The sequence below is a fragment of the Sciurus carolinensis genome, chromosome 1, assembly GCF_902686445.1.
Source record: "Sciurus carolinensis chromosome 1, mSciCar1.2, whole genome shotgun sequence".
Taxonomy (NCBI): domain Eukaryota; kingdom Metazoa; phylum Chordata; class Mammalia; order Rodentia; family Sciuridae; genus Sciurus; species Sciurus carolinensis.
Genome location: NC_062213.1, coordinates 194,809,294 through 194,833,486, shown reverse-complemented (window position 1 = coordinate 194,833,486; position 24,193 = coordinate 194,809,294). Strand labels below are relative to the sequence as shown.

Below are 24,193 nucleotides of genomic sequence, written 5' to 3'. Positions count from 1 at the left end.
GCCCCCACAGTAACAAGGACAAAACAGCAGGAAGGGCCCACAGGGCGCAGCCACTGTGCTTGGCACTTGCCACACTACATTATCAAGCCCTCAGTCACCCAAGGGGGAGTCAGTCACAGAGAAGGCCTAGGTCACAGGCCTCCTCCCTCGGACGGTGGTCCCATGGCCCGGCCTGGGGCATGATGGGCAGAGGGGGCTGTGTCCGAGGGATCCCCTAGGAGGGCACCAACAGGGCAACCAAGCTCCAGCCCAGCCCCTGGGGACCATCCAAGCCGGGTCCTTCCCCGCCTCGGTGAGACATGGTCCTATTCACAGTTCCAGAGGAGGGCTCTGTTTCCTGGGTGTCAGATCCTCTGAAGGCTCAGACACTCTCCAAAGAAAAAACACTCTCGTGTGTTTGCCAGTGCAGGGAACTGCAGGGACCCCAGAGGCTGCTGGCTCTGGAAGCCCCAGGCAGCGAGCACCTGTTCGATCGGCTGCCCTGGCCGCAGAGGGGCCCGGGATGCGGTCAGAGAGGCAGGGCGGGAACTCAGTCTAAAGGCAGTTTATTGGCAGCCTAAGGAGAAGCAGCCTTCTCTGGGCCACGGCCACGGCTCGGGGGAAGGGCCCTCTGGACTCCTGTGCCCTCCTGCAGGACAGGGCTTCCCTCCGGAAGGGGGCAAGTCACCCGGAGGCACAAATTTCAGTCACCAAGATGCCGCGCTTCATTCACACGCTGGGCTGCTGGTGAAGGTGCCAAGGCAGGTCCGAAGCTTCCGGGGCCATGACGGCAAAGGCCAGCACTGTAGGCGCCAGTGGCCGGCTCCCCGGCAGGAGGAGGGCAGAACACGCTTGTCGCAGGGATCCGGAGCCCGCCTCCCCGGAGCAGGGAAGACGGCAGTCCCCCAGGGCCATGGCCCAGTGTTGGTGGCTAACAGGGAGGGAACGGGCCTTCCCGGGTCACTGGGGGAGGCGGGAGGAGGCCTGGGCGGGCCGCCCTGCGTTCCAGGAGCCTTCGGGCAGTGGCAGCGGGCGGCTGCCCTCACAGAGGCTCGCTGCCGAAGTTGCTTTTGCTTTTCTTCCGCTTGGCTTTGGTGAAGGGGATGTCGAGGGACTCCAGGCGGAAGGGCCGGGGCTGCGGCATTTCGGGGACCTGGGTGGGCGGGATGGCAGGGCTGTTGCTGAGCGGGGAGCCGAGGCCTGGCGGGGAGCTGTGGTGCGCTGCGGAGAGGGCAGGGCCGTGAGCCGGGGGTGGCGGGAACTCGCGGGTGCGGGGCGCAGGAGGGCTCCCCAGCCGAGGGCCCTGGCTCGCAGCCTGGACCCCCTGAGGCTGCTCTAGTGGAGTCTCAGCACTTCATCCGCGGCTGGGTTGGGGCTCTGAAGCCTCAGACCAGCCGAGCTGGGTCCAAGCCCAGCCCCCCTCGGCCCAGCTGTGCAGCCTCAGGCAAGCTGCCACCTCTCAGAGCCTCAGTTTCCTCATCTGCAACATGGGCATGATGCCAAGGACTCCGCTGATCCTCATTTCCTTCCTGTCCGCCCCCTTCCACCCTGTTCCTCAGTCTAATCGTTCTGTCTCTCAAACAACCTTGGTGTAGAGCTGATTTACGCTGCACGGGGGACACGCCCGTCACCCCACCAGCGCCCATGTGGTGGTCCTACAGAGGGTCCGTCATCCTCATTTGGGGAAAGCCGCCACACCGGCGTGAGGAAGCCGGGGAGTAACCAAGAAGACCTGACCAAGCCAGGGCCCCCTGTGTGGCAGGGGAGACACCAGCCGAACACAGTCCCTCTCCCCAAGCACCTACTATGTGCCAGACCGGGCCGGCTGTTCCCCCACCTCAGCTCATCTACTCCTCCCATTTTACAGCTGAAAAACCTGAGGCTCACGGAGGGAAAGGGGTTTGAACCCAGGTCCATCCAACTCCTGGACCACCCCCATGCCTCGCCCAGCTGCGGGGAGGGGACGCAGGTGCGCAGGACACTCACTGAGGCTCTTCATGGGATCCGCGCTGAGGATCTGGCTGGCCCGCTTGGAACGGAAGTAGTTACTGGCAATATTTTCACTGTCACTCCGACTGAGCATCAGCTTGTAGCGGTCTTCCTCCTGCTGAGATGTCAGGTCCTCCTGGGTCAAGGCCCCTGGTCTGCCAGTGCTGATCTGGGCCCCTTGCCTGGGGCTCGGCAGCCTCCAGAGGCCTGGTGGGTGGGGCTGCCCTGGGGGCTGCAGGGACCGCCGCGCACACCCTGCCACAGCCCTGGAGCCGGCCAGGAGCCCAGGCAGCTCGCCATCAGGCACTCGGTCTCCAGCCAGCCTACTCCTGCCTCCCCTCCCGTGAGATGGGACGTACCTTGTTGCCTCCTGCCAGCTCCAACAGGGCCAGGGTGACACAGACCTGAACCTCAGCACAGGAAACACTACTCAGCCGCAGCTACCCTATGACCTCTGTGACTGGCATCCTGACCCTTCCATCACCCAGAATGGACCCTTCTCGCTGCTGTCACAGACTGACTCTCTCCCTTCAGGGAACCATTCTCTCACCACGTTCCCAGTAGGGTGATCACCGCGGTGCCCTGTGCCCCAGGGCCAGACACGGGACCCACACGGGGCCAATGCACAGCACTGTCGTCCTGAACACAGTGATCCGTCCAAGAATGGGCCACGACCTGGGCAGAGCTAATGAGACCTTTCACCAGCTTTGGTAAAAGGTTTTAAGGGACCAGTTCACTCTTCCTTTTGGATCATAGCCGTCTGCAGGTCATCTTTCCCACCCTGTGGACAACGCGTCCCAAGGGAGCCAAACAAAAGGTAAAGAAAGACAAAACCCCCACAGTTTGGGCCCCTAGATCCAGTCAAGTCTGAAATTAGTCCACTTGTATGAACCAGTAAACTTCTTATTTTGCTTGCTGGTGGTGGTGGTACTGGGATTGAAGCCAGGAGGGTTCTCCTCTGAGCCACATCCCCAGCCCTCTTTATTTTTTTAAGATAGGTTCTTGCAAAGTTGCTGAGGCTGGCCCCAAACTTGTGATCCTCCTGCCTCGGCCTCCCAGTCGCTTGGATCATAGATGTGCACCCCCACCCTGGCTGCTTGTGACTGATATGTCACTTGGAACTACAAGTGCTTTGACATGCCCCTTTTGTGGTCCCAGGCTGAGAACGCTCCCTTAGGAGAGAGATTCAAGATGACAGCTTAGAGGAAGGCCGCAGGGCTTGGGATTCAAGCACGGGAATGCTGCTCCTCAGTGAGACCGTGAATGCCTTGGGACAAGCACAGGTCATCTCCCCAACACCGAGACCCAGCACATCACGCAAAGTCCCCGGGTGTGAACTGAACTCAAATTCTGAGGTTCTGCTTTGAGAATCCCAGGGATCAATGTTGACAGTTCCCACCTGACGGAAAACACCTGACCCCTGACTTCCTGCCTGGGTCCGTTTCCTTTGGCATCACGTCCTCCAGCTCATCCGTCTGCTGGAGTAAGCGGTGCGGTGCGCTCTTTGTGGCTAGTAAAACGCCATTGTGCACACACACTATTTTTTTAAATATATATATATATATATATATATATATATATTTTTTTTTTTTAGTTGTAGATGGACACAATACCTTTATTTTCTTTCTTTCATTTTTTAACGTACCGCTGATGATTGAGCCCAGCGCCTCCTACGTGTGAGACAAACACTCCACCACTGAGCTACAACACCAGCTCTATACGTTGTATTTTTAAAATGTATTCATCTGTTGATGGACATCTAGGCTGACATGACTGTTTTAAACTGCACTGCTCTAAAAAACTGACATGCATGCATCACTATAGTTAGCAGGGAGACCCAGAGAATAAAGGGGATTGGGAGGGAGGGGGCAGGGAGGGTGGGGGAGGTGCTGGGGAACAAAGCTGACCAAATTAGGTCATTTCCATGTACAGGGACCACAATGCACACCACTGCTATGCACAACACAATGCATTCACTAAACAAGAGTATTGATAGAAGGAAGCCCAGTAAAGCAGAGGGAGGGGGTCAAGGTGGGGAGGGGGAGGGAAAGGGGGTGCTGTGACTTGGCTGGACTTCACTAACTGTGAGAGGCCCTACGAACTGAAAATGTATGACCTGTGTGGTTTATTCATAATGACTAAAGGCAAGGATCAGCAAATTAGAGCCAATGGGCAAATCTGGCCCACAGACTGTTTTTGTAAATAAAGTTTTATTAGAACACAGCACTCATTTTGTACCATCTATTTCTGGGTTTGTGCTCTGGTGACAGAGTCAAGTAGCTGTGACAGACACCCCGTGGTCAACAAAGCCTAAAGCATTTACTTTCTGGTCCTTTTCAAAAAAGGACTGTGACCCCTGCTTTCAGAATACACATCACTACTGCACTACAAACATGGGAGCTGTGAAATTCAATGACTTTAGAATCCCAACCACTGTCTCAGGGACACTCTGAGGACCCTTTGGGTCCCAGGTGACCAGCGGGGATCCAGGGAATAAGACGGTGCCATTTGTCCTCTAGGTTTGGGGCTGATGCCTCTGTTGGTCACCAGTGGGACAGGCTGCATCCAGGACCTTTCCTCTGGTCCTCCGGAGCAGATGTGCCCGACTGAGGGCCAGAGGGGACCAAAGTCCAGGTGCCAGTGGAGTGACAGAAAAGATCCAGGCTCAGCCCTTGCTTCAATCCTTAGGCAAGATGAAAGCAGCCCCCTTCCCAGTGGCCACAGAGACCCCGTCCCACCCTGCCGGCTCCCACGGGCCTTACCGTGTTGGGCTCCCCGTTCTCTGCTGCAGAGCTCTTGCGGGCTGCCTTGTTCTGTGGCCCAGTTGGAACTGCTATGAGAAAACAAGAGCTGAAGAGCTGGAAGGTGGGGGGACAGGTGGGCTGCCGTGCTGTCCCAGAGGTGGGGTCAGCCTGGCTTGGCCAGAAGCCACTTCCCAGCCCCAGCCAGGGGACGTCCTTGGGAGAGCTCAGATACCAGGAAAGCCACTCTCTCACATCCAGGCAGGACAGCGGGTGGGTGGGGCAAGGGAGAGAATGGCTGCCGCCCAGAGACCATGGGAAATGGGGCCAGCTGAGGTTCCAACAGGAAGGCGAGGCCCCGAACCAACCCTGGCCAGGGAGCTGCTGACTCCCATGTCTGAGTGTGGAGGGAGAGCAAGCCTGACTTCACCCTGACTCCTCAGAGAGGATGGGTCCTTGAGATGATCTCGCCAACCCCTTCTTTGTCAAGAAGCCTCGAGAAGGACAGTGAGTGATCTCCCTAAAGTCACACAGGAGGTCAGCCACCAAAGCAGGGGCTGAACCAGGCCTGAACCCTGAACTGCTGGCTTCCGCGCGTGGCCCTGTGGCTCACTGCTAGTTTTGTCACTCGCACCCTGTGAGACTGGTTTCCTTGAGTGTGTGCAGGCGTCATGACCAGCACCCTTGGCAGGGCTGCTTCAGGGACGGAGCGTGACATGATGACAAAGGCAATGATGACAAGTGACAAAGGCAATGATGACAAGTGACAAAGGCAATGGTGACGAGGACCACGCACGCTGCACCAGGCAGTGCTCTGAGACGTCCGCATGCCTGAGCACGCCGCGAGCCTCACAGCGACTTTAAGGAAGGTGCTATTATCCATCCCACGTCACACACGAGCACACTGAGCCCCCAAGGTGCCACACAGGGAATGGTGCGGCCAGAATCCCACCCCAGGCCCGTCTGCCTCCAGAGCAGGCCTCCTCCTGGAGGCCCGGCATGTGGGAGGCCCGGCTTCCGCGTCTGCGGCACCCGCAGACTGCAGGGAGAGGCCAGGCTGTGAAGGAGGCAGGGAGGCCCCGGGGCGGCCGAGCTCCTGACCTACTGGAAGGCTGGTTTTGATGATGACGGGCTCCGGGATCTTCCAGAAGCCGCTGTCCTCGTCCCAGCACGACTCACGGCGGATCCTCTCAAGGTTGCTGTAGTTGCAGTCCCTGCGGATCAGGGGTTGCACCTGCTCCAGGAGCTGCTGGAAGAGCATGGAGTCGCGCTCCTGCCGCCGGATGGTGGCCAGGTAATCGATCTTCTCCAGCTGGAACTCGGACTGCAGGTCTTTGATCTCCACCTCTGCTGCCCGGAGCTGAAAGCCAGGGGGACAAGAGCGTGAGCCGGTGAAGATGCCCAGCCACGACTGGCTGCCCTGTCCAGACCTACCAGCGCCGCACCCACTGTCCACCAGCCCACTGGGCCACCACCCCTCGGCTGCGCCGCCCTCCGCCCACCCGCCCTCCTGACGCCCGCTGATCCTCCACCCATCCATTCACGCCCCTCCTACCTCTCCAGCCAGCATGTAATGAGCACCTAGTGTGTCCACGGTCCTGCAGAAAGCTGACCCTCAACCCCGCTGCCAGCTTGGGCACTACTCCACACCCGTCACTTCCTGACAGAGCCTTCTAGAAGCATCCACGTGCAACACCACAGTCACCAAAACCCTAGCAGGCCTCAGAGTCACCCGAGTGACTCTGCTAAGGGGGGATGGCAGCACCCTCAGACCCCACAGCCCTTCTCTCCAAGGCCTACAACTCTGTCACGGTGTGACAAACACGGCACCTTAATTTGGGGATGCACTCCAGATGGTTTGGCCCCCTCCCAGACGGGCCCTCCCTTCCCTCCTAAGCCAGGTGACCGTAATGCCAATGCTGCCCGCTCTGCCTGAGCCCGAGACCCCTGGTGCAGTCTACTCCTTGAGGAGCAGGTACGGTGTGATTTGTAAAGAACAACCTTGTGGACACCAAGGAAAGGAAGCCCTGGGCCAAATCCCTGAGGACTGAGCTGCAAAAATCCCTAATAAAATATTAGCGAGTCATATTCAACAACATGTTAAGAAGACTGCGTAGCAGGACCAAGTTGCTTTTATCCCAGAGATGCAAGGATGGTTTAACATCCGCAAATCAATACGTGTACTTCATCATGTAAGAGGATCAAGGACAAACACCACTTAGTCTTCTCAATCGATGCACAGAAAGCCTGTGACAAAATTCAGCATATGTATTCATAATAAAAACACTGAAGAAACTTAGGGACAGAAGAAACCCACCTCAACATCATAAAGGCTATATATGAAAAACCCAAAGCCAATCTTACAGCAAATGAGGAAAAATCGAAAGCATTTCCTTTAAAATTTGGAATAAGACAAGGATGTCCACTCTCACCACTCCTATTTAACATAGTGCTAGAAATTCTAGCCAGAGCAATTAGGCACGAGAAGGAAACAAAAGGAATAAAAACAGGAATGAAGTCGAATTATCACTGTTTGCAGATGATATGATCCTATACCTAGAAGATCCAAAAAACTCCACCCAAATCCTGCTAGAGCTAACAAACAAATTCAGCAATGTAGCAGGTTACAAAATCAACATACAAGAATCAATAGCTTTCTTATATACCAACAATGAATCTGCTGAGAAAGAAACCAGGAAACAAGCCCATTCATAATAGCCTCAAAAACAACAACAACAACAACAACAGGGCTGAGGAGATAGCTCAGTCGGTAGAGTGCTTGCCGTGCAAGCACAAGGCCCTGGGTTTGATCCCCAGCACCCAAAAAAAAAAAAACAAAAAAAAAAAAAACAAAACAAAAACAACAACAAAAACCCTAGGAATGGGGCCTTGGGTTGTGGCTCGGTGGTAGAGCACTTGCCTAGAATATGTGAGGCACTGGGTTCAATCCTCAGCACCACATATAAATAAAATAAAGGTACTATGTCCACCTACAACTAACTAACTAACTATATATACATATATTTATATTTATTTATTTAAAAAACCCTAGGAATAAATCTAACCAAGGAGTTAAAAGACCTCTACAATGAAACTATAGAACACTGAAGAAAGAAATTGAAGAAGACCTCAGAAGATGGAAAGACTTCCCATGTTCATGGATAGGCAGAATATTGCTAAAATGGCCATACTACCAAAAACAACATACGGATTCAGTGCAATCCCCATCAAAATGCCAATGATATTCTTCAGAAAACTAGAAAAAAAACAATCCTTTAATAAAAGACCCAGAATAACTAAAGCAATTCTAAGCCAAAAAAGCAATGCTGGAGACATCACAATACCTGATTTCAAATTATACTACAGAGCTATGGTAACGAAAACTGCATGGCACTGCATGAAACAGACACACAGACCAATGGTACAGAATAGAGACAGACATGAACCCACACAGTCCTCTGATCCTTGACAAAGGTGTCAAAAGCATACTTTGGAGAAAAGACATACTCTTTAACAAAGGTTCTAGGGAAACTGGTATGTAGAAGAATGAGAATAGAACTTTATATCTTTTTTTCAGGGCTGGCGGTGGGTGTTACCAGGAATTGAACTTATGGGCACTTAACCACTGAACCACATGCCCAGGTCTTTTTATTTTGAGACATGGTCTCCCTAAGTTGATTAGGGCCTAAGTCCTCACTAAGTTTCTGAGGCTGGCTTTGAACTTGTGATCCTCTTGCCTCAACCACCAGAGTCTCTGGGATTACAGGTGTGCGCCACCTCACCCGGCTTAAACCCTTATCACTCACCCTGCACGAAAGTCAACTCAAAATAGATCAAAGACCTAGAAATTAGATCAGAAACTATGCAACTCCTGGAAGAAAATGTGGGGTCAACACTCCAGTGTAGAGGCACAGGCAACAACTTTCCCAATGAGACCCCAAAGCTCAGGAAATAATGCCAAGAGTTAATAAATGGGAAGGCATCGAATCAAAAAGCTTCTGCACAGCAAAGGGAACAATTAAGAATATGAAGAGAGAAAATCTTTGGGAGGAAATTGTTGCTAGCTACTCTTCTGTTGGAGGATTAATATCTCAAATATATAAAGAACTCGGACTGGGGAGATAGCTCAGCTGGTAGAGTGCTTGCCTCAAAAGCACAAGGCCCTGAGTTCAATCCCCAGTACCACAAAAAAGAACTCAAGAAAACTTTACACCAAAAAAAAAAAAAAAAAAAACCACTCAATTAATCAATGGGCAAATGAGTTAAACAGACACTTCTCAAAAGAAAATATAAAAATGGCCAACAAAGATATGAAAAAAGTTCAACATGATTAGTAAATAGAGAAATGCAAATCAATACCACACTGAGAACCATCAAGATCACAAATAATAATAAATGCTGAGGAGGATGTGGAGAAAAAGGGACACTTTTATACTGTTGGTGGGACTGTAAGTTAGTGCAATCACTATGGACATGGAGACTCCTCAGAAGACTGGGCAGGGAACCACCCTGGGACCCAGCTGCCCCGCTGCTTGGGATTTCTCCTGAAGAATCAAAGGCATCGCACCGCGGTGATCCACGCCCACCCGTGCTTACAGCAGCACAATTCACAACAGCCAAACCATGAAGCAGCCAGGTGTCCATCATGAATGGAGAAAATGTGGCCTGTTTTACTCAGCCATCAAGAAAAATGAGATTATGTCATTTGCAGGAAAATGATGGAACTAGAAAACATCACGTTTCGTGAAATAAGTCAGACACAGAAGGTCAAGGTCATATGTTTTCTCTCATGTGTGGAAGCTAGAGAGGAAAAAGGAAAAGAAAGGTGGGGGTAATCACGTGAAAAGCAAAGGGTGCTCAGCAGAATAGAGGAAGGGGGACCAGGGGTGGGAGGAGGGGCAGGAGGGGAGGTGCTGGCAGGGATATTGGCCAAACCATATTGTTGTATCGCGTGCGTACACAAATACGTGACAATCCCACCATTATGCACAACTATAATGCACTAATAGAGAGAGAGGTTACAAAATAAAAAGAACAATGTCACAAATTCATGGGGATTGTCATCTCCCAGTCAGCCCAGAGGACACTTGGCAGGACACAAGAGGCAGGGATAGTCACTAAGTCGGTGGCCCCTGCTTTCTAAGCTGGATGGTACATACAGGGTGTGCATGGGCGACACCATCATATTTTCTTGTACATCTATGATCATTCACAATGATTTCTTTGTAAGATGGATTCTCGCTATATTGGCCTGACTGGCCTTGAACTCCTGGGTTCAAACAATCCTCCTGCCTCAGCCTCCTTAGTAGCCGGGAATACAGGTGTGTGGCACTATGCCCAGCCTCGATCATTTCTATAACTGCTTTATTGAGATATAATCCACGAGTCATACAATCCACACACTTAATAAGTGTACAGTTCACACCAGGTGTTGGGACACATGCCTATAGTCTCCACGACTCAGAAGGCTGGGGAGGATGAAGAGGTCAAGGCGACACGGTGAGGACTCGTAAAGGAAAGAATGTAAGGTGGGCGACTCAGTGGTTCTGACGCTTCTAGTAAGTTGTTCATCCATCATTACAATCTGTGTGAGATTGTGTGTGTGTGTGTGTGTGTGTGTGTGTGTGTGTACGCACGCGCACTGCTGAGGACTGATCCCAGGGCCTTGTGCATGCGAAGCAAGGACTCTACCAACTGAGCTGTGTCCCAGCCCCATTACAATCAATTTTAGAACATTTTCATCACCCGAAAAGCCACCCCAGGTCCATCTGCGGTCCTCCCCAATCCCCCCCAACCTCCAGCGCTCCGCAGTCTAACCTAGTCTATCTGCCCGCATAGCTTGGCCTCTTCTGGACTTTCATATAAATGGACGCTCTTCTGTCTGGTTTCTTCTCTTAGCATCCTGTTTCCAAAGGTCATCCATCTATCTTTCTATCACCAAATATATTCCATTATATGGCTGTACCACACTGTGTCTCCAGACTTCAGGGTTATGAATAATGCTGTTATAAACATTAGTGTGCAATTTCTTTTTCAGTCCTGGCGAGCAAGCCCAGGGCCTTATGCATGCAGACAAGGGCTCTACCACTGAGCTACCCCCTCAGATCAAGTGTATGAGCTTTTTTGCTTTTTTTTTTTTTTTTTTTGGAGGTGCTGGGGATCGAACCCAGGGCCTTGTGCTTGCAAGGCAAGCACTCTACCGACTGAGCTATCTCCCCAGCCCTTTGCTTTTGTTTTTGAACCCAAGGGTGCTTCACCACCGAGCTACCTCCCCAGCTCTTTCTGTTTTTTATGGGACAGGATCTTGCTAAGTTGCTGGGGCTGGCTTTTTGAACTTGCGATCCTCCTGCCTCAGTCCCCTGAGATGCTGGATTACAGGAGTGCACCACTGAGCCGGCCAAATGCACCAGCCTTTAAGTGGATGTAGTTTCCTATCTCTTGAGCCTAACTGCTGGGTCACGTGGTCACACCATGCTTAACCGGTTGGAGGTTGATGATGTGTTTTCCACAGCAGCCGCACCGTGCCACACGTCCATCAGCAGAGTATGAGGCTCCAATTTCTCCACATTCTTGCCAACGTGTGTTTTCCGTCTTCCTCGTTACAGCTAAAACAGTCGTCAGGTGGGCACTCACTGTGGTTTTGATTGGCATTTTCCAGATAGCCAATGCCGCAGAACGTCTTTTCATGTGCCTGTTGGCTATTCATGTGTCTTCTTTGGAGAAATATCCATTCATATCTTTTGTCCATCCTTAAATTTTTTTTTAATCACTGAGTCGTAAGGGTTCTTTATATCACAGATACAGGGCCTTACCAGATATATGGTTTGCAAATATTTTCTCTCATTCTCTGAACTGACTTTCTCTTTCTTGACAGGGTCCTTTGAAGCACAAAGTCTTCTTCCTTTTTTTTTTTTTTTTTTTGCACCAAGGACTGAACCACACTGAGTCACATCTCCAGCCCTTTTTGTCCTGAGACACAGTCTCATTCAGGTGACCTGCTGATGGCTTCGAGTACTGCCTTTCACCAGGACTAAGTCCTCCACTTGATGAACACCACACGGCTCTTGTTTCTTTAGGTCTTAATTTCTTTCAACAATGTTTTAAATTTTTCAGAATGTAAACTGGGCACTTCTTTTGTTAAATTCATTCCTATTTTATTATTTTTGATGTGAGTGGAATTGTTCACTTTATTTGCAGATTGTTCATTGCAAGTTTAAAAGAAACACAATTGATTTTTGTTTACTGACCTTGTATCCTGCAACCTTGAAGAGCTCATTGATTGATTCTAATTGGTTTTGGGTTTCTGTTGTTGTTGTTGCAGTATTGGGGATTGAATCCAGGGTGCTTACCACTGAGCTACATCCCCACCCTTTTTATATTTTAATTTGAGAGAGGGTCTCACTAAATTACCCAACCCGTCCTTGAACTTGCAATCCTTCTGCCTCAGCCTCCCAAGTAGTTGGGATTTTAAGTGTGATTCCAATTGTGTGTGTGTTTTTTTAAGTGAATTCCTTGGGATGTTCCATATATGAGATCATGTCATCTGCAGATAGAGTTTTAGCCCCTTCTTCAGTCTGGATGACTTTTATCTTATTTTCTTGCCATTTGCCCTAGCTAGAACCTCCAGCCCAATGTCCAATGGGAATGTGGAAAGCAAACCTCCTTTTCTTGTTCCTGACTTTAGGGCAAAGCATTTGGTCATCTGCCACTAAATACATGAAGCTAGGGTTTTTCATAAATCTCCTTCATCAGGTTGAAATGGTTCCCTTCCATTCCTAGTTGGCTTATCATTTTTATCATGACAAGTATTGAATTCTATCAAATGCTTTTTTCCAAATTTATCAAGATGATCTTGATCTTGTGATATTTGTCATTTATTCTTTTTCTTTCTTTCTTTTTTTAATATGGGGGATTGAACCCATTATACCTTCTAGGCCAAGCACATTCTATTGATGTGTTACATGAATTGATTTGGGGGATGCTAACCAGCCTTGCATTCCTGGGATAAGTCCCACTTCAGCAAAGCGCATAATCCTTTTTCTATCTTGTTGGAACTGATTTTCTAGGATTTTGTGGAGCACATTACAACTGTAGTCATAAAAAATATTCCCCATAGTATTCTTATATCTTAGTCTGGTTTTGGTATCAAAGTAATACTGGCCCTGCGGGATGAGTCAAGAAGTGTTGCCTTTTATTTCACAACAATGTTAAAAATATCTTTTTAAACCAAAAACCTTCATTTTGCAAATTAAGCCTAGTTTTATGATATATTGGACCAGCATGAAGGTGCATGCCTGTAATCCCAGAAACTTGGGAGGCTGAGGAAGGATGCTTTCAAGTTCCAGGTCAGTCTCAGCAACTTAGCAAGACTGTCTCAAAATCAAAACTGAAAAGGTCTGGCGATGTCGTTCAGTGGTAGAGGGCCCCTGGGTTCAGTCCCTAAAACTGAAAACACACACACACACACACGTATACATATTTTTATATATACGTGTGCATGTGCATATAGAGAGGAGACTCCATGTAAGAAAGCGAAAAAAAAAAAAAAACGTAGATATTTTAATAAAATTAGGTATGTCCAACATCTAAATGAAGACATGGGTGACAACAAAAATTGATTTGAACTAATAGGAAGATAAGCCCTGCTCCTGGCCAGGGAAATCCATCTTGTAAAGGGATCAACACTTCCGGGCTCACTTATAAACAGCGTGACCCCCTCCAACAGCCAAGCCTTCCTTCCTATCTGAATTTCTGTTTCGAGCTACCTGAATTTTTTTTTTAATCCATTCATCAAATGTCTCTCAAACAGGAAAAAATATCCAAGAAAAACCTGGAAAAATGAGTGCTAGCTCTATGTGAATATACAAGCACACTGTAAATTCATGTTTTAAACAAATGTGGCCAATGCTTTGTTGTGAATAGAAAGAGAAAGAGATCCCCAGCACCACCACCAAAAAAAAAAAAAAAAAGCAAGAGAATGAGCAGAAAATCCAGAAGCAGATCTAAATGCACCCGGAAATTCAATATAGAAATAAGACAGTCCCTGAAGTCAGTGGAGAATCAATGATTTTTGAAAACTGCTGGGGTATGCTGATTGCCGTGTGGAAAAGATAATCTCACGTCAGCTCCCCACACACGTGCCAGGATAGGTTCCCAGTGGATCAGAGGTTTAAATGTAACACAAGGAAACCCTGTGTTGGAAGAAAACGTGAGCTGAACTTTCTCAACTAGAACTCAACAATCTATATGCACCAAAAAGTTGATCAATTCAGCAAAATTATATGGCAAAATATCATAAATTGTAGTAAAAGACAAGTTAAAAATTGGGAAGAAATATTCATACTTGTATCACAGAGCAGGAGTTAAGATTCCTAATATGTAAAGAGCTTATATAGGGGCTGGGGAGATAGCTCAGTTGGTAGAGTGCTTGCCTTGTAAGCACAATGCCCTGGGTTCGATCCCCAGCACCCAAAAAAAAAAAAAAAAAAAAAAAGAGCTTATATAAGTAAATTAAAAAGTCCAACTACCTGAACAGAAAAAGAGGAAAAATACATAAACATGGTTCAGAGGGAAGAAAACTGAAAATGCCTCTAAAAAAATATGGTCATATGGTCATAATAAGAAAAATGTAAATTATAACTATAGGGAGGTATTATTTCTCCTCTAACACAAGTTTTTCAAGTTCATCTGTAGACCAGGCTATGAGAAAACACCTTGTCACATGTCAGTAGAGATGGAAAAGGATAAATCCCTCTGGAGGGGAAGTTGGCAAGACTTAGCAAAATCACACGGGCATTTACTCTTTGCCCAAGCCCGCCCAGTTGAAGGAAACAATTCCAAAGAAACCTACAAGAAATACACAAGTAGTATGCACAGGCTGTTCACTACAGCACTCTCTCAGAGCAAAAGGAAACAACCTCTACGTCCATCAAGAGAGGACTGCTTAAGTAAATAATGATACAACCTCGCAATGGAGTACTACATAGCTATAAAAAATGAATGAGGACTAGTAGCTCTACATACTCCTATGAAGCTATCTTCAGGATTTACTGTTACATGAAAAAAGCTAAGCAGAGGTGTGCACTGTAGCTGCATTCACCTGAGGAGGGAGAGGGAAAGTGTGTAGACACATATACACACATATTGCTCCATAGTGCTCCATGGTCTAAGATGGTGTCGTGTCCTCTATGAACTCATCATAAACTGAAAACATCAAGTCCACAACGCGGCCATACACCCAACCTGCCAAACACCCCAGTTTAGCCTGGCCTTCCTTAAACGTGCTCCGAACCCTTCAATTAGTTTCAAGTTGGGCAAAACCAACCAACCCGGTGTTGGGTGCCTGGTGTGGTCTGTGAATACCGGGCTGAGTGAGAAGCGGGTGGTGGGGCGGCCGTGCTCCAGGACTGCGGTCAAGACGAAACCGAGCTGACCGCCATCTAAGGCGGGGCCAGCGACACTGAAGTAGCAGAGCGGCCGGGCTGGGGCTCAGTGGTGGAGCACCCGGCGAGGCACTAGGCTCCATCCTCGGGGGAACCGGCCTGCTGACCCCGGGCTCTGACCCACGGAACGGGGACAGGCTTGACTAGCGTTGCTTTAAGCGACTAAATGTGCAGGAACCTGTTAAAGCAGGAGAAGAATCGGAGCTCTGTTCTTGGTTCTTGTGGTGCTTTGGGAGTGGGGACTGAGCCCTGAGGCACTGACCACTGGGCCACCTCCCGGCCTTTTCATCTTTTACTTTGCCAACAGGTCTTGCTAAGTTCCTGAGGACCTTGCTCAGTTGGGGAGGCTAGCCAAGAACTTGTGATCCTCCTGCCTCAGCCTCCTGAGTTACTGTCAGAGCGCATTTCAAAACAGCAGCCGCTGAAGGAAGGAACCGCGCTGGCTGCCCCAGACCTTCACCTCCACCTTCACCTGTTACCAACAGTCCAGAAAAATAAGAGAAAAGAACAGAGGTGTCCAAGTGAAGCTGCTCTAAGAATCAGAAATGAAAACACAAGCATTTCTGCCGAAGGAAATTCTCCACACGGCACAAGAACCAAACACACAGGCTGGGGCCTGGCTCGGTGCAGAGGAGGGCCTGGCACCAGGTCCTGGGCTCCACCCCAGCACCGCGAAGGGAAGACAGGCAGATCCCACCCAAGTGGAGCACAATCCGCTCGGCCAGGCACCCACCGGTATGCAAGCTTCAAATTAGAAACTGAAAAACTTAAAACAGAAGAGGACGCCTAAAGTCCAGAAGATGTGACATGGGACACTAACTGAACCTCAGGAAAGGAAAAATCTCAGGCGGAACCAATTACAAGGTATGCCAGGGAGAACAAATCGAAAGGAAACTGCTAACAGAGGCATATTGAGAAAAGATGAAAACAGCCAAAGAAATATCAGAAACCAAGAGGCTAGAGGAGGGAGACATCAGCCTCTGCACAGGCGCCCGGGGGAGGACGTGTGAGTGACAGCCAGGGGCAGCTGCCCGCTGTGCCCTTCTCACTGCCCTGGCCTCCTGCCTCCCTCTGCCTGGAACACTCCGCCCCCAGGACCCCACAGGCTGGCTCCCTTATCTTCTAGGTCCCCCCCCTTCATGAGAACACTTCTGTCCCCTGCTGTGACCACCTGGGGTACATCTGGAGTTGTTAGTGGTCAACTTCCTCCTCAGAGGCTGGTTTCATGGGGACACTCACTTTGTGGAACCAACATTTGTGCTGTGCACTTCACCCTCCATAAACCTGAGCCAGGTGTGGTGGCGCACACCTGTAGTGCCTGCTACTCAGGAGGCTGAGGCAAGAGGATTGCAAGTTGGAGGCCAGCCTTGACAACCTGGCGAGGCCCTAAGGACATAGCAAGACCCTGTCTCAAAATAAAACAAGGACTGGGGTTGTGGCTCAGTGGCAGAGCACTCGCCTAGCACAAGTGAGGCACGGGGTTCGATCCTCAGCACCACACAAAAATAAATGATTAAATAAATAAAATAAAGGCATTGTGTCCATCTGTAACTATTTTAAAAAATAAAATAAAACAGGGCTGGGGTCGTAGCTCAGTGGTAGGACACCTGCCTAGCAAGTGTGAGGCACTGAGTTCAATTCTCAGCACCGCATGTAAATGAAGGAATAACTCAATGTCCGTTGACAACTAAAAAAAATTCTAAATTAATTAATTCAATGAAACATAAAAACGGGCTGTGGGTGCGGCTCAGTGGCAGAGCCCCGGGGCCACCCTCGGCGCTGCAAAACCAACAAGGAGAAAGAAGGAGCCAGGCGCCTCGGCTCCGATGTCCTCCGCCCGTCCTCCCGCGGGCAGTGCTGCTTCCTACACACGCTCTCGCACACCGGGCAGGACAGCTGGGAACCCCTCCACTGTGCCCGCTGGGCTGCCAGCCCCCCAGCCGGCTGGGGCGCAGAGCAGGCGCTGTGTCACAGTGTCACGCAGACTGCTGCCCGCCCGCGGACCTCCCGGCCTCACCTTCCTCTGCATCTTCTCCAGCAGCTTGCTCTTGGCCCTCACTTCCTCCTGGATGGAGTCGTAGACGTTGAGCAGCACCCAGTCCCCGCTGTCCTCGTCCGAGTTCTGCAGCGCCGCCACCAGCTGCTTTTTGCGCTCGTCCGCGTACCGCTTCCGCCGCCGGTGCTTCTCCTTCAGGTCCTTGTTCTTGGCCTGCTCCCCGCCCACCACCTGCTGCTCCAGCAACTGCAGGCTGCCAGCGAGGGGAGAAAGCGACATGGCAGTGTCTGCCCTGCCGAGCCTCGCCGGGCGGCTCTGCCAGAGCCCGACCCGCCAGGTCTGCCCCGCGCCCCAAGGCCCAGAGAGCCAGCGGGGCGCAGAGACACCATTGCTCAGGCAAACCGAGCTCCTCCCACGCCCACCAAACTTCAAGCCCGTGCACTTGGCCACAGGAGGGGCGAGAACCTTCCTCTGGCCTCAGTGGTTGCCCAGCTCCCCCCCTTGATGCAGCACAGGGACACACACCCTGGGGTGCAGGAACGCCCAGTGCATCGGGCACCCTGTTTACTCAGGCAGGGACATGAGTTCTTAAAACACATTCCTACCCAAAATGTTACTTAGAGTCTTGCCCAGCACAGTGGCGCACGCCTGTAATCCCAGCAACTCAGAAGGCTGAGGCAGGAGGCTCACAGCTTCCAGACCAGCCTCGGCAAATTAGCAAGGCCCTGAGCAACTTAGTGAGACCCTGTCTCAACCTCTGGTGCCAAGAGAAAAAAAGGACAAATGTTAAATAACTCCAGAGGAGGGCTTCTGGGACGCCCCTCACTGTCTGACTCAGCACTGCAGAAACGTCCCAGGCCCTGCCTCTTCCAAAGGGGTGAAAGGCCCAGGATCGGCGGCATCGGAGGGTTTCTAGAAGGGGAGCCCTGGGGCTCAAGGATGGGGAGGAAGGTGCTCACAGCAGCCAGGGCAGAAGGGGGCCGTGTCCAAGCCCCTGTTCTGTTGAAAGTCCTTCTGGGACTCCACGAGGATGAAGAACCACGCACCTGGGGCCACTGGGGCCCCTCTTTCTCATCGCCCTCTGCACCCCAAAGCCCTGAGCCCACTCCAGCGTGCTCCAAGCACAGGCGGTTTCCCAGCCCACACCTCTGCAGATGCAGGTGACTGGCACGCCCTGCTCGGGAGTCCCCCTCTGTGAAGCCTCCCCTGACCTTCGCTCCAACCCACAGTGAGGACAGCCGCAATGAGCGCCAGGAGCCGCCTGGGCCTCGAGTTGCCCCTGGCGAGAACGCCCATTCTGCAGAGGAGAAGCCCAGGCCCAGGGAGGCTGAACGTCGGCCTAGGGTGGCAGAGCGGGCAGCACAGGAGCCCGAGCAGAGGGGCTGCGGACACATTAGCTCCCACTGCCCCGATGCACGCACAGGCCTCCACGCCTGGATAACTGGCGCCCCCTGAACGGAGAGGCCCTTGCAGGCCAAGGCAGCACCCCACTCATCTGCACCTCCTGGCGCCCAGAGCTCAGATCCTATTCGAACTGTGGTGCTGGCATCCGGAGGAGGCTGAGCCTGGCCTACTGGCATGGAGCTGGGCTAATGTCATTTCCATCAGCAGGAGAGAGCAGCGGGCTCAGGACAGGGACTCTGACGAAGCCACGCAGCAAGTGGGGAAAGCCCAGCTCCCCAGGAGATGCCAGGGGCCCTGGGGTAGCTCATGCCCAGATAGGTGAGTCCCACATCAGAGAGAGCACTGGAGGCCAACCAGAGGAACGGGGGCTCAGCTGGACCCGGGGAGAGCCTGCCTTGCTGTGGGATTCCTGGGGCCCAAAGGACAAGCTCTGGGGAGGCCGGGTCAGCCACAGCCCCTTCACTCCCCCCCCCACAGCTGCTGCCCAGCAGGTGCCTGATCAGAACCTGGTGGCGGCCCACGTAGCTCAGAGTGGAGGCCTGTCTGCCCAACTGGCTGCGGCACCCCCACACCTTGGCGCCTCAGCCCGCTGGAGAAGAGTGGGGAGCAGGCTCAGTGGGGACAGGGATAGAGCTCTCGGGCACCCCCCACCCATCCCAGACCAGCCACCACTCCTCCCACCCTCCATGGGGCCCCGCCCACGCGACAGTGCTCACCGGGCCAGCACCTTCTGCTGGTCCACAACGGGCAGCAGCTCCTCCGTCAGCATGGCCACCTCCACACCCACGTCCTTCCTCAAGCTCCCCACAGACAGAAGGGGCTGAGGTTGGGTCCCCTGGGCCAGCTCGGCCTCAGCCTCCATCCACGAGCCAGTCTCTGCTGTGGATTCCACCTCCTCAGCGACTTCCGGGACGAGGTCCACCTCCTGAGCACGGGAAAAACCAAGATGGGGTGGGAAGGCTGCCCTAGAGGTAAGGTGGCAGGCTCCCAAAGGGGACATCGCACCTGCGGGGCCTGGCAGATCCCCTCCGGCTCAGAGCATCCCTAATCCAAAATCAAACCCCCAAATGCTGCGAAATCTAAAATGTTTTAGCTTCACAGCGCTCAAAGGTTCAGATAGCAGAACACTGTAGGTTTTGGTTTTCAAATAAGGGATGCCCAACTGTTAAAGTTCATGGAAACACCCCCAAATCCAAAAAACTGCAAAACCTGAAACACTTCTGGTCCTAAGCATTTCTGATCAGGGATACTCAACCTGTACCCAGTTATAAGAAAATTGCACCAAAATGAATTTTTACTGACACTGTTTCCATCGGCATCCCCAAAACAGTCTCCCAGCTATCTCTCTCCCCTGCCCCATTTAGTCTCTAAATGGTAATCAGGGCAATTTCTAAAAAATAGAAACTGGACACGTCCCTTTCCTGACCAGAAACTTCACAGCTTCCTGTGGAATGCCTCAGTGCCTCAGGGCCACCAGCCCAGACCCAGTGCACACAAAGAAGCTAAGGAAGTTTGAAAGTCTCATTCGCATCGACCAAAAATAGTGTGGTGCTCTCTCTGATTTGGATACTGCTTGGCCTCGGGAGGGCGGAACGGTTGTCCCCGTCTCGTGGAGGAGACCAGGGCCCAGGGAGGGCGAAGACACGCCTGAGCTTCACAGAAAGTCGAACAGAGGGCCAGGGAGGTACTCACGGTCCTGAGCGGAAGGTCGCTGGCCAACTCTGCTTCTGAACTGGTGTCACTGGGCTCTGGCAGTTCTGTCAGGGAGGGGCACTCCAGGGAGAGAGGGGCAGCGGAAGAGGGTGGTTTGGGCCAGAATCACCCTCTACTCCCCAGCGTCCCTGACCTCTGCTGCGCTCCTCAGAGCTGCTCACCCTCCCGCGGCCACCTCTGCCTGCCTGCTGTGGGAAGGGCCCTGAGGGGCCAAGGGGAGAGCAGGGGAGACGGGCACGTGCCCTCCGTTATCTCACGCCACACACACACCAGCACCCCACGTCCTAGAGGAGGAATCTGAGGTCCAGAGAGGCGAATGTCCAAGGTCACACCACTGAGGGAGTGGTGGGGCTGGGATTGGGGCCTGAGTTCATTCCCCTGGGCTCTCTCTCTCTCAAGAAAGGGAAGCAGAGGACACGGGGAAGCAGAGGACACGGGGAAGCAGAGGACACGGGGAAGCAGAGGACACAGCAGGAACTAAGAAGAACATTTTTTCAAAACATAAAAAGAGGGTTGAGAGGGGAGAGGACCTTGACAGAGAGGCAGGAAGGGGAGAGCAGGGCCTGGGCCCCAGGGGTCCACCTTCCCCCTCCCAGCTTGCTACCCTGAGCCTGAGAGCACACGAGGGTGGACCAGGCCACCCAGCTCTCTCAGGCCCACCTCAGCAAGGTCCCTGGCCAGCACCCTCCCCACCAGAACAGGCATCCACCTGGGATAACCTGCATCTCCATTCCAACCTTCCTACTGGCTTACGGAGCCTGAGACAGGGCTCCCTCCAGACCCCAGTGCCCCTAGCCAGCCACCAACGCTGGAGCCACGGTGGAGGCGCTGCCAGAGCAGCAGAGTCAGCCAGCTCTGCCTGCTGAATTTTTTGGGCCTCATGCATGACATCGGTTACCTGCTCAGGGACCTGGGGTGCGCCTGGCTGGGGTATGTCTATCCTGGCCACGGTGGAGGACAGTCTGGCCAGCTTGAGCTCCACCTCGGCGAACGGGTCCTGCAGGCTTGGTAACAACTGCAGCGGCAGCAGGGACAGCTCCTCCTCCTGGACAGACCTCTCGTCCTCCAGCGGGGGCCCCGCCGTCCCCGGGCCAAGGTACTCCTCCAGGAGGTACTTGTCCCTGGGCTCCTCCTCGGGCACAGAGAACTCCCCGGGGGAGAACTCCTCGGTGCCTGCGAAGGCCTCGGGCGTGGACGAGTCGAGCAGGGAGGACTCCGACCTGCAAGAAACCTGGGACTCGGAGGGCCTCACCCTGGAGACCTGGTCACCGTCCGGCATGGAGAAGACCACGGGCCTTGCAGCCGTCTCGTACTGGAAGGCTGCGGCGTACTCAGACGTGCTGGCAAACTCGGCCCTGGACATGACCTCGGCCTTGTAGAGGACTTCCGCTTTCAGGACAGCCTCTGCAAAAAGGAGAGCTTCCTGCAGCTTTCCACAGTGTGAGGAGCAGGGTTCGCTCCCTGGAAGGTGGCCCCATGCCCCTGTTTCCAGGAGGTCAGCTGAAGGTTCAGAGCCTCCCCAGCCCCCGGAGTCCAGTTCCAGCCAGTCCAGCCCTGCCCCACATCCTCTCTCCGTCATGATTCAAACCCGGCCTCCTTCCTCCTCCTCCAGAAAGCTTTGCTGACCAGCACCATGCCCTCTCTGTTCTTGGACTGCCCTCTCTGTTCTTGGACTGCCCGCCCTGTCTTGGGGCTGCTCCTCCACTTCGCAGGTTGCCCCACGCGTCCCCCTCTCCCCCGAGGCTGAGCTCCCGAGCCGCAGAGTTCACACCCAGCACCCCAAGGTGCCCCCGTCGAGTGCACAGCTCCAGGTGCTGGTCCACGGAAGATAAATGAGCACTGGACACGTATGAGCTATGGAAGCCAATAAGGATCCTCGGAGGCCCAATATTCAAACTGGAAGGAACACTGTGAAGGGCAGAAAATGCTAGAAGCCGCCCCTTCCCCCTTTTTCTGTGTCTCCCTCTGAGCATGGACAGAGCTCAAACAACCCGACTCGGGATTCAGACGGCACCGTAACATCCCACCCATTTATCTACTGCTTATATTCTAGGTTCCCTAAGAGGGGAACCTAAGTACTAAGAATGGACTTTCAGGACCTTAGACATGAAGAGCAAGCACCCTGCCATGCAGCCACACCTCCAGCCCTTTTCATTTCATTTTGAGTCAGGGTCTCGCTAAATTGCTGAGGTTGGCCTCAAACTTGTGATCCTCCTGCCTCAGCCTCTGAGTGGCTGGGATCACAGGTGAGTAGCACCACCTCTGACCCTGATTGTCTTGCTGAAACATGACGTGCTCTCCCTGGCTGAGGGGCCTGACCCTGAGCCTGGGGTTCCCAGCCTGTGAGGATTCGGGGGGCTTACTGGGTCGGGGTAGGTCTGAGGAGGGGGCGACAGCACCCACACGGTACTGGTGCACAGGAAAGGCCCAGAGCTGGGTCTCGCAGGAGACTAGCTTTCGCAGTCCTGGGTCAGCACTCGCCAGTCCTGGCCACCTGGCAGCCTGGGCGTTTAAATGACAAGCCGTGAGGGAGTACCCTAGGACATCAAAACGCAGACAGACACTTCCACGCAAGCTGGCGTTGTTGCCAATGACCAGATCCTTGGGGATGTGGCTGCTTTGGCAATAGGCTCAAAAGTGAGAGGAGACACAGAATCCACAGAACTTGGGGCAGGACTCCATTCCCAAACAAGGGTGATATCGCACACCTCTAAGTCAGCCCTGAGCCTGTGGCCAAGCCACCAGGACCCGACTTCACTGTGAGGATGCTGGCTCTGGGGTCAGACGGCCTGGGTTCAAGTCCTGGCTCCACTTTACCAGGTGAGACAGGTTACTTCCCTTCTGTCACGGTTTCCTCATCTACAAAATGAGGGTAATTGTGGGACCCACCCTGTTGGACTAGCGCGAGGTTAAACGGAACCGAACCTGCCCGCGAGGAGCGCAGCCGTGGATGTCGGTTCTAAAGGGGGAGGAAGGGCGGAGGGGCCGCGCCCACCTGTCTCCTTCCGCAGGTTCTCCTCCAGCGTGGACAGCTTCATGTCATAGGAGTTGCGCATGGCAGTGATGTCCTCCTCCAGCCGGGCCCGGGACTCCTGCTCGGCCTCGTAGTCAGCCTTCAGCCGGGCCAGGCGCTCCTCGTACTCCTGGGGGCACATGGGGGCGGGGCAGCAGGTCACCACCGTTCACCCCTGGCTCTCAGTAGCCCTTGTGGTTACTCAGATGACACAGGAAATACAAGTGATCAAAAGAAGAACATTAAGGCCCCCGTGCAGCTGGCTGGCGAGCGCCTCTGAACGTGCCTGTGCCTTCCCCCTCCTGAGGTGCCGGGATGGAACCCAGGGCACCTCACGTGCTTGGCAGAGCTCCAGCACCCAGCTGCACCCCAGCCCGGAAATGGGCTCTCTTTTTAACCTTTCAACCTTGACTTACTAACAAGAAAGTCACAGAATAGAAAACGTTTCTAAGACATAGAGCTGGTAAGAGACTTTTAGCCCCTGTACTGGGGACTGAACCCAGGGGTGCTGTACCGCCGAGCCACACCCCAGCCCAATCACTCTTCATTTTTGCCACACTGGGGGTGACCAGTAACTTGCCACCCCAGCCTCGGGGCCTTTCTCCTTGCTCCTTGCAAGGTCCTCCCCAGGCCTCAGCATCAGATTGCATCCCCAGCACCCTCCTGGAAGACTCTGCCACTTTGCCACCTCCGTCTTCTTAGCTCCCCCGGATGTGCACTGCCCCCCGACACTCCTCAGCACGGCCTCAGGTGCACTAGTGCTTCAGGGAATACACACAGTCACTGAGGCCTGGGGAGGATCTGCCACCTACCGGGCAGCTCTGAGAGCCTGGGACCCGCAGGCCACCTCCCTCCTCCACTCCTGGAGAACCCCAGCCCAGCATCCCTCATTCCTGAGGCCTGACCCCGGTAAGTG

General features: G+C 52.9%; 1 protein-coding gene across 12 annotated transcripts in view; it reads right to left on the bottom strand.

Annotated features, from left to right (window-relative positions):
- Nucleotides 1-317: 317 nt before the first annotated feature.
- Nucleotides 318-24,193, bottom strand: part of Kif17 (kinesin family member 17) — a 42,178-nt gene continuing 18,302 nt past the window's right edge. The window contains exons 6-14 of one of the 12 annotated variants that reach the window (XM_047526350.1): nucleotides 23,260-23,407; nucleotides 21,163-21,668; nucleotides 20,244-20,324; nucleotides 19,268-19,476; nucleotides 17,169-17,400; nucleotides 5,811-6,069; nucleotides 4,731-4,801; nucleotides 1,966-2,086; nucleotides 318-1,132 (exon numbers count right to left, since the gene is read on the bottom strand). In XM_047526350.1, coding sequence (XP_047382306.1) covers nucleotides 705-1,132; nucleotides 1,966-2,086; nucleotides 4,731-4,801; nucleotides 5,811-6,069; nucleotides 17,169-17,400; nucleotides 19,268-19,476; nucleotides 20,244-20,324; nucleotides 21,163-21,668; nucleotides 23,260-23,407 — 2,055 coding nt within the window. In that variant the 3' untranslated portion in view covers nucleotides 318-704. The other 11 variants (XM_047526315.1, XM_047526331.1, XM_047526323.1 and 8 more) reach the window with 11 other exon arrangements.